Source organism: Myotis brandtii, unplaced genomic scaffold (genome assembly GCF_000412655.1).
Source record: "Myotis brandtii unplaced genomic scaffold, ASM41265v1 scaffold2429, whole genome shotgun sequence".
Lineage (NCBI taxonomy): Eukaryota > Metazoa > Chordata > Mammalia > Chiroptera > Vespertilionidae > Myotis > Myotis brandtii.
In genome coordinates this window covers 2,284-12,726 of record NW_005359191.1, presented here as the reverse complement: position 1 = coordinate 12,726, position 10,443 = coordinate 2,284, and the positions used below count along the sequence as shown (strand labels likewise).

Sequence of the window (10,443 nt, the reverse complement as noted above, 5' to 3'; positions counted from 1 at the left end):
GATGTGTCTCTCTCAATTGATGTGTCTCTCTCTCTGTCTCTCCTCCTCCATTCCACTCTCTGTGGAAATGAATGGAGAAAATATTCTCGAGTGAGGAGTAACAAAGAAAAAACACACAAAAGTTTTATTTTGTATAAATAAAATTCTGTTTAAAACTATAAAAGCCATAAAATTATAAATATACATCACATTTTTGACAATCAATGCCTCTCAGCATGTGGTTCAACGGGTACATGTCTCTATGTTTTCAGACTCCTCAAGGGCTGACAAGAGTAGACACTGCACAAGGATACACTCCAACATTTCGCGCCATGTCTCAGGGTCCATCTGAAAGTGACAGTCTGTCTGTCACACATGGATGACTGAAGGTCTGCCTGTGAAGTCCACCTGCTGGACTCCTACAAGCTGTAAAACAGAGTTGATGGGTTTGTGATCCAGTCTATTCCTGTCATGGTGTATAAAATGGATGTAGTGACCTAGAAGACAATAACAATAAAAGGCAGAGGTTGGTATCTATTTTTCCCTATTGGATTTATTGCTTCCTAGAATCAAGGATGCTTGTCAACTTTTAATTAGTCCACAGGAAACTTCTTTTTTTTTTTTTTTTTTTACTTTTTTCCCACTGGATAAAATTATGTCGAGTTGCTTAACTTTCCCCTTATATGTTCTTCATAAGGATTTATGCTTTTTATGGCCCCCCAAAACCTTACATTGAATGGATATACCATAATATAAGAATAGTATTTACAATATTATGCCTTTTAAAGTTTTATTTTGGCCCTAGCCAGTTTGGCTCCGTGGATACAGAACTGGCCCATAGACTGAAGGGTTGCAGGTTCAATTCCAGTCAAGGGCACATACTTCGGTTGAAGGCTTGATCCCCGCCCTGGGTCAGGGTACATGCGGGAGAAACCAATCGATGTGTCTCTCTCAATTGATGTGTCTCTCTCTCTGTCTCTCCTCCTCCATTCCACTCTCTGTGGAAATGAATGGAGAAAATATTCTCGAGTGAGGAGTAACAAAGAAAAAACACACAAAAGTTTTATTTTGTATAAATAAAATTCTGTTTAAAACTATAAAAGCCATAAAATTATAAATATACATCACATTTTTGACAATCAATGCCTCTCAGCATGTGGTTCAACGGGTACATGTCTCTATGTTTTCAGAACTCCTCAAGGGCTGACAGAGTAGACACTGCACAAGGATACACTCCAACATTTCGCGCCATGTCTCAGGGTCCATCTGAAAGTGACAGTCTGTCTGTCACACATGGATGACTGAAGGTCTGCCTGTGAAGTCCACCTGCTGGACTCCTACAAGTTGTAAAACAGAGTTGATGGGTTTGTGATCCAGTCTATTCCTGTCATGGTGTATAAAATGGATGTAGTGACCTAGAAGGCAATAAGAATAAAAGGCAGAGGTTGGCATCTATTTTTCCCTATTGGATTTAGAATCAAGGACGCTTGTCAACTTTTAATTAGTCCACAGGAAGCAATTACTCACCCAGAGTACATTATATTCTGTGTGTAGCGCCATAGTAATTTTAAATTAAGGTAATAAAGCATGACAAGGACATGGTTAAATAAGAGTGATGCTTAATGTTTATGAGGTCCAAGGGGCACGATTCTTAAATGACGACCTTCTATTAGGTTATAATTAAATAAAATATCCTGTCAAACAGGCAGAAAATAGAACTAACATAGATAGCAAGCTGGAAAATCACATCTGTTTCTTAAATGTAATAATGGAATAAATCACTCGGGGTTGCAGGTTCAATTCCAGTCAAGGGCACATACTTCGGTTGAAGGCTTGATCCCCGCCCTGGGTCAGGGTACATGCGGGAGAAACCAATCGATGTGTCTCTCTCAATTGATGTGTCTCTCTCTCTGTCTCTCCTCCTCCATTCCACTCTCTGTGGAAATGAATGGAGAAAATATTCTCGAGTGAGGAGTAACAAAGAAAAAACACACAAAAGTTTTATTTTGTATAAATAAAATTCTGTTTAAAACTATAAAAGCCATAAAATTATAAATATACATCACATTTTTGACAATCAATGCCTCTCAGCATGTGGTTCAACGGGTACATGTCTCTATGTTTTCAGAACTCCTCAAGGGCTGACAGAGTAGACACTGCACAAGGATACACTCCAACATTTCGCGCCATGTCTCAGGGTCCATCTGAAAGTGACAGTCTGTCTGTCACACATGGATGACTGAAGGTCTGCCTGTGAAGTCCACCTGCTGGACTCCTACAAGCTGTAAAACAGAGTTGATGGGTTTGTGAGCCAGTCTATTCCTGTCATGGTGTATAAAATGGATGTAGTGACCTAGAAGGCAATAAGAATAAAAGGCAGAGGTTGGCATCTATTTTTCCCTATTGGATTTAGAATCAAGGACGCTTGTCAACTTTTAATTAGTCCACAGGAAGCAATTACTCACCCAGAGTACATTATATTCTGTGTGTAGCGCCATAGTAATTTTAAATTAAGGTAATAAAGCATGACAAGGACATGGTTAAATAAGAGTGATGCTTAATGTTTATGAGGTCCAAGGGGCACGATTCTTAAATGACGACCTTCTATTAGGTTATAATTAAATAAAATATCCTGTCAAACAGGCAGAAAATAGAACTAACATAGATAGCAAGCTGGAAAATCACATCTGTTTCTTAAATGTAATAATGGAATAAATCACTCGCTTAAAAAAATTCACTCCCAGATACTGATTTAATAGGCTATCTGCACGTTGGCCGGTGTAGCTCAGTTGGTTGGGCGTTGTCCTGTGCACTGAAAGATTGCCCATACTATTCCCGGTCAGGGCACATGCCAGGGTCTCAAGCTCGGTAGTGGGTGTGCAGGAGGTAGCCACTGATGTTTCACTCTCACATGGATGCTTTGCTCTCACATCTCTCTCTCTCTCTCTCTCCCTCTCCCTTCCTCTCTCTCTAAAAATAAAAAAGAAAGATTTTTTCTTTTCACTTTGCAAGCATTTTTTATTTTTTTGTTATTTTTATTTATTAAAATTTTTTAATGTTGACATTATTGTAGGTGTTCTCCTCCTTTGTACATCTTCACCCACCCCCCAATTAAAAAATCTTTTAAAAAAGGCTATCTGCATTACTAGTATAACTGTAGACCAAAAGAAGCTGAAAATAAGGACATTAAGACAATCACTTAGGATACACTTAAATGTCCACAATTCTTTTACTGCTCAAATATACATAAGTCCAGTTCTGTTTACTTATATTCTTGGGCTCAAGATGAGAATTTTAACTTAAAACAGTAGATTAAGGAAACATTATTAGAGGCATGTTTTCTGCATTGTACTTACCTGCTGTCTCTAGTCATCACTATAGATTTAATATCATAAGCTGGCTTATTATCAAATAATACAAACAAGGCAAATGAAACACTGGTTTTGCCATGAGATAGATTTGTGTAAATACGTACACCTCGCTTTCTCCTTAGAGGAGCTCTATTTCTCCCAGGAGGTAGTATCAAAATCTCCTACTAAGCATGTTCCCAACTTGGACACAAATGACACTCTCCCTGTGCTCTTCATCCTCACACAACTGCACGTGTGGCCCAGTGACACCGAGACATGGAGCTGAGGGGCTCAGAAAACACCGTCCCCTCTGAGGATGGGAACGAGTCCATGGGAAATGTGGCTAATGTGGTTCTGGGCGAATCACAGGACTCAGTCATAAAACACGGCTCCTTCTCGGTGGGTCCAACTGGTGTGAACGCATGAGAGGGAAAGGGAGCTTAAGTAACAGTTTAGCTTGTTGTAGTGTTCCACACGCAAAAAGCCCCACCGTCATAATGCTTGGTCAAAGTCCTCTCTCTAAATGCCTTCTGGCTATCTGGGATTTATTAAAGTAAATGTGAATGTTAGAACCCTTAGAAGCTACACTCACTCACGTGGACAATTTTAAAGGAAGAAGAACCAAGAAAGACAGTTTACAGCTGCTTTTTGGCACTGTCAGGTATGAGTGTCTGTCCCTGACTGCAGTACTTGAAGGTGGTAGAGATTCAACACTCAACCACTTAGCAGAGTGGGGCCAAGGACCAGCAGCTGTTCCAAACTGACCAACAAGCCATTGCAAGCCTGAGGCTTTAGGAACTGTTACTGGATGAGCGGTCCCTGGGGCTTTGCCTTCTTCTGAACTGAGCACATCTCCTAGTTTTTGTAGATAGAACTACTTAGATTGACTCATCTATTGACCCAAAAACAGTGCTTGATGACTTTCTCTGATTTGGAATGTTTACCTCCATTGAACTTCCTTTTTTTTCTCTTTTCTCAATCCTCACTCAAGGACATGTTTTTAAAATGTTTTTATTGATTTTTCAGAGAGAGGAAGGGAGAGGGAGAGAGATAGGAACAGCAATGATGAGAGAGAATTATCAATCGGCTGCCTCCTGCACATCCCCCCACTGTGGATAGAGCCCAAAACCCGGGCATGTGCCCTGACCTGGAATCAAACCACAACCTCCTGGTTCATGGGGTCTACGCTCAACCACTGAGCCACATCGGTGAGATCAAGGATATTTTTTTATTGGTTTGAGAGAGAGAGAGCATTATCAATCGGCTGCCTCCTGCACATCCCCCCACTGCGGATAGAGCCCAAATCCCGGGCATGTGCCCTGACCTGGAATTGAACAACGACCTCCTGCTTCATGGGTCTACGCTCAACCACTGAGCCACATCGGTGAGGTCAAGGATATTTTTTTATTGGTTTGAGAGAGAGGGAGCGAGGAAGAGAGAGAGAGAGAGAAATATCAATGTGAGAGGGAAACATCCATCAGTTGCCTCCCATACACTCACCGACCAGGGATTGAACCCGCAACTAGGTATGTGCCCTGCCCAGATATCTAACCCGCAGTCTTTTGGTTCGTGTACAGGATGACGCTCCAACCAACTGAGCCACCTGGCCAGGGCATCCATTGAATTTTTCCAAGTGTTACAGCCACATACAGTTCACCAAACCACCGCTGACGTTTCCTGTCCCAAATAGCTGAAAACCCTCGGGCATGGAACGATGGGCACATTACATCCAATAGACAGACATCAAAACACACACACGCCTTTGAAAACACAAGGTGCCCCGAGAAAGCACAGATCCTGACTGCCGCAATGCCCAGCTGCCCACTTTCACGTGGCCGCTATTTTATGAAGAAGCCGGTAGCCCCTGGACTTCAGAAGCGCACCAAGTGTCCTTTGGGTCTGGGATGGATGCTTACCTGGACCTACAATGAGGGTCCCACCTTGCTGACCTGGGTCTCCTTGAAAATCAAAAGGAGGGCCGGTCACCGCCCGCCACAGGCTCCACATGCTTCCCAAGAGTATGTTTGACTTTACATGGGGGCTCGGTCCTGCAATATTAGAAAGTGTCTTTAGATGCTATCATTGTATATTCCAATGAGTAGATATTAAAAAGATAATGTTACGCCTTCTCTTTCTTGTGTGTGATCTGAACTTTTGACTTGTCCATTTTTCCTTCAAGGAACGGTTTCTCAGCCTCCACTGCTGATGCTTTAGACGAGGTCATTCTTTGTCCTGTGCAATGTAGGTGCTTAGCAGCACCCTTGCCCTCTACACCCACTAGATGACACGGCACCCACTACCCACCAAGATGTGAGGACTAAGCATTCTCCAGACAATGTCAAATGTCCCCTGGGGGCAAAATTGTCCCTGGTTGAGGATATCTTTTTAAAATTTTTTTATTATTTGATTTTGGAGAGGAAGGGAGGGAGGAAGAGGAAGAAGGATGGGAGAGCGAGAGAGTGAGAGATTGTTCCACTTATTTATGCATTCATTGGTTGATTCTTGTATGTGCCTTGACTGGAGATCGAACCTGCAACTTTGGCATATGGGGACGATGCTCTCACCAGCTGAGCTACCCAGCCAGGGCGACCTGCCTGATTTCTTAATATTCCCAGAAACCTGTTATTTTCCTCCATCTCTTGAGCTCCTCTATTTCTTTCATGTTTACATGAGAATGGACAGTCATCTTACCAAGAAACAAACACAGTCTCATTAGCTTGGAGACATGGGGAAAAGACTAAATTTTACTGTTTTATAGGATTCTATATCTCACTCCCTCTCTCTTCCTCTCTATCTCTAAAAGAAAAAAAAATCAATAAAAACGTATTTAAAAAGTGAGCTTAGAGTTCCACCTCCTCTGGGAAGCCTTTACAGACTCTCTCTCCTCACTTTTCTAGCACGGTATTCCCAGCACATGCTTTCCTCTCTTACAAATCCTCAACCTGGATCGTAATGAGCTGTTTGCTTCTGGCTCTCAGAGTTGATGATGTGTCTGTCTTCTATCACCACCTCCTGGAACGCCTAACATAGTGGTTGTCACTTACGAGAGCTCAGTAATGTTTGTTGAGATGAATGATCTGAGTTTTCTCAGAAGCCAAGTTCTTCCTACCTAAAACACATCTTAACAGTTCACCTGAAGCTTAGTAAGCTCTATTAATTATACAGAATTGTGCTAAGGGCCAGGAATGTGGACCACATAATGGTGAATAAAACATCAAACTCTTCAACTAACTACACTCTCAGCCACTTCACACGCAGTAACTAAGTATATAAGGAATTACAAGGTGCTGTTAAAATACAGTGAGGGAAGCAGTTGCTTGAAGAACTATTAAGAGCCCCTTTGTGTTGGGCTTCAAATGAAACCAAGATTTCATCAATGAAAGGACATTAAGTATTTAAAGTCATGAAGATGAGGAATCTATCTTACCTAATAATAGATGAACATGTAAATTGACCGCCCCTCCGCTACACTCACCAGCCAATCAGGAGAGTATGCAAATTAACCCAAGAAAGATGGCGGTTATTTTGCATATGTAGGCATGAAGTGGCGGAGCAAAGACTGAAGGCTCCAGCTGGAGCAGCGAAGGCCTGGGTCCTGGGTGCCGGAGGAAAACCGGTGCCGGCAGCCAGGGGAAGGGAAGGCCTATTGCACGAATCTCTTCGTGCAAGGGGCCTCTAGTATAGTATATAAAATCCTAATATGCAAATAGACTGGACGGCAGAACAATTGAACAACCAAACAACCAGTCGCTATGACGTGCTCTGACCACCACGGGTTGTGTGCGGAACATGGCGGGCGTCGGCAGCAGGTGGCAGAGCGCACAACATGGCAGGCATCGGCTGCGGCGGGATGGTGAAGTAGGGTGAGCAGGGGCACCAGACCAAGATAGGGCGCTGGTCGCTATCATTGGGGTGAGCCTCTGGTGGTTACTGAAAATTCTTTGCTTCCACGCGCCGTGGTCCCACTGGGTGTTTCCACCTGCTGTCAGTGCCGGCCCCACTCGCACCCACTGCTGGCATCGAAGCCACTGTTCGCATCCGCAGCCGGCGCCCAGCAACGGCCCCAATCACTCAGCATCGTCAGCAGGTGTGTGTGGTGGCTGCTGACCCCAATTGCCCCTGAGGGCTTCTCCCCGTCCCCCTGGTCCTGAGGGGCGATTGGGGCAGCAGCCTCCGCTCGCACCCACTGCTGGCACCAGCCTCAGTGGCTCTGTACAGTCAGCGGGTGCGAGTGGAGCCAGTGCTGTCAGCATGTGGGAGCGTGGTGGTGGGAGCAGGGCTGCTGGCAGACAGGGAATGGGGCCGCAGCAGGAGGGGCTGGACGGGGGTGCGTAGGATGGGCCGAGACCCGTCCCTGTGCCCACTGCAGCCTCGCGGCCAACAGTTCCTTTCAGGGTGCATGAATTCGCGTATTGGGCTCCTAGTAAAAGTACTAGTATATTAGCTTAAGCAATTATTTTCTTTTAATCATAAAGGTAAAATGTACTCATTTTAAAAACACATAAAAGCCATTTTTCTCACTTCCATTTGTTGGGGTTAGCACTGCAATATCTTTTAAAATCTTTTCCATTACACACACACACACACACACACACACACACACACACGAAGTATGTTTAGTTCTTTGCAGCTTTCCATGTCATTACACCCCCAGAAAGGAATCTTTTAGGGTCTGGTGGATCTGGACCGCTTTCAGGAATCATAAGAAACAGTCTGAGTTATTAACTTACCATTTGTTCCCCTAAGCATGTAGATTCAAATGTAAAAATACATCATCAGTGTTTTCTATTTGAGACATGTCATGTGTAAGTTACCTGAGGAGGTAACTTCTTCACCTCTTTTCATTCCTAATCTTTTATAAATTTCTCTCTCAGGATCAACGTAGATTTCATGACAATACCCAGTCAGTTTGCAAAAAGGCTGCAAAAAGAGAATATGTGAGATCTTTACAAGAAAAAAAATGAGAGAAAAGTAATTATAATCTAACTTAATTTCAGTAAATATAACCTACACTTATTGGTTCAAATCATACACTTGCAATGTCTGTTAGTTTTAATATGTTAATTTTTCAATTTGTTATACATTTACCTCAATATGATGGTAGGATGACTGTCCAATCACTATAAGGGTGACATTTGCCTCCTTTAGGAGAAAAAACACACATGCACATACTATTAGAAATTGTTTCCTACAACTTCCCCTTATCCATTCCATTCCAAAGCCATCTATAGGCTTCTAGAAGAATGGAATAAATGGGAAAGGTGTGTGAGTCACAGCAAAGAAATGTTTGGTAAAAGGTTTCAGTCTGATGATCTTTTGCTAAGAACTTTTATATCCATACTAAAAGAAGGGTAATATGCTAATTAGACCAGACATCTTCCGGACATCCTTCCAGACGTCCTTCCGGACAAAGCCACGGTGGCGGGGGCCAAGGCAGAGGTGGTTAGGGGCGATTAGGCTGGCTGGGGAGAGCAGTTAGGGGTATCATGCCGGCAGGGGAGAGCAGTTAGGAGGATCAGGTCGGCAGGGGAGAGCAGTTAGGGGGATCAGGCTGGCAGGCAGAGATGGTTAGGGGGATCAGGCTGGCAGGGGTCCTGGATTGGAGAGGGTGAAGGCCGGGCTGAGAGACACCTCCCCCTCCCCCCCCGCAAGCCATGCACGAATTTCGTGCACCAGGCCTCTAGTAGTAATTCTCTACACTCCCCCCAAAAGTGTACTTTAAAGAAGAGTAGCCCTGGTTGAATTTACCTCAATATGATGGTAGGATGACTGTCCAATCACTATAAGGGTGACATTTGCCTCCTTTAGGAGAAAAACCACACATGCACATACTATTAGAAATTATGTTTCCAACTTCCCCTTATCCATTCCATTCCAAAGCCATCTATAGACTTCTAGAAGAATGGAATAAATGGCAAAGGTGTGTGAGTCACAGCAAAGAAATGTATGGTAAAATGTTTCATTCTGATGATCTTTTGCTAAGAACTTTAATATAGTCAATAATTCCCTACACTCCCCCAAAGTGTACTTTAAAGAAGAATTGCCCTGGCTGTTGCGGCCCAGTTGCTGGGTGGTGTCCTGTGCACCAGAAGGCTGTGGGTTCAGTCCCCGCTAGGGGGCGTGCAGGAGGCAGCCTATCCATGTTTCACTCTCACACTGATGTTTCTCTCTCTCCCTCTCCCTTGTCCTCTAAAAACAAATCAATAAAAATACTTCAGCAAAGAATAAAAATGATTAAAGTAGTATTATTTAATCAATTTTACTTTTTCACATCCCAATGGTAAGGTCTGGGGAAAACAGACCTGAGTTTCACAAAGGCTGCCCAATGCCTTCACTGGAAAGCTCACCTGGGGACAAATCTCTATGCATGTGCCTGACGAAAAACATAAAACACATGTGTTTGGTTGTTACAGGGATGTGGAATGTGCACCCCATTACACATACAATTTTTCACCTTTAAGATATATGTATTTCCCTGTAATGAGCAACTATCTGGAGTGTTTTTATTATAAAATTAAGGAAAGAAATATCAGCAATTGCCAGCATTTGTGTTTTTGGTCTTCATCATCCAACATTTGTGAGTAGGCAGGTTACTGGGTAGTGTCAAAAGCATTACTGTGGTTGGCATGTTCATAAGCTGCAGCACCAGCTCATGGAGCCGGGATGGGTCCCTAACGCGCCCCCTTAGGAGGATGATAAATGTGGGGGACATGCCCCAGGCCCGGAGCAGGGCGCGCTGCTGTTCTCGGAAACTTACCTGTAAGAAACTCCTGGGGATTTTGGCCAGGTCTTCCACGTACTCCTGGCAGGTGTAACACAGGAAATGCTGCAGCCCCACCAGCAAAGAGAACAAGTCAGCAGCCCACACCCTCCGGGGGCAGCGGGACCCAGCGCGTCGGTCCGCAGGACGCTAAGCAGCACCCAGGTTGGGTAGCAAAGGGTATCGCGGCGCCCAATGCGCTTGAAAACGGGGCGCCCCGTCCCCGCGAGGCCTCCTCGCTGGCGGAGGAAGGGCCTGGGCCTGGCGGCTCCTGGTCCTTCCTGTCTGGGAAGCCAGCGGCCCTCCGCGCTCCCGACGCCCCCAGTGGGCGGCCCTGGGAAGGGCGGGGGGATG

The 10,443-nt window shown here is 44.3% G+C and overlaps 1 protein-coding gene across 1 annotated transcript; it reads right to left on the bottom strand.

Moving 5' to 3' along the window:
- Positions 1–1,038: 1,038 nt before the first annotated feature.
- On the bottom strand, positions 1,039–10,239 carry AAED1 (AhpC/TSA antioxidant enzyme domain containing 1; the record flags this gene model as incomplete). Its single annotated transcript, XM_005867009.2, has 5 exons — positions 1,039–1,394; positions 5,246–5,377; positions 8,144–8,249; positions 9,078–9,131; positions 10,087–10,239. Coding segments are annotated over 5 exons (573 nt in total), but the record flags the coding sequence as incomplete, so codon positions are not given.
- Positions 10,240–10,443: the final 204 nt, after the last annotated feature.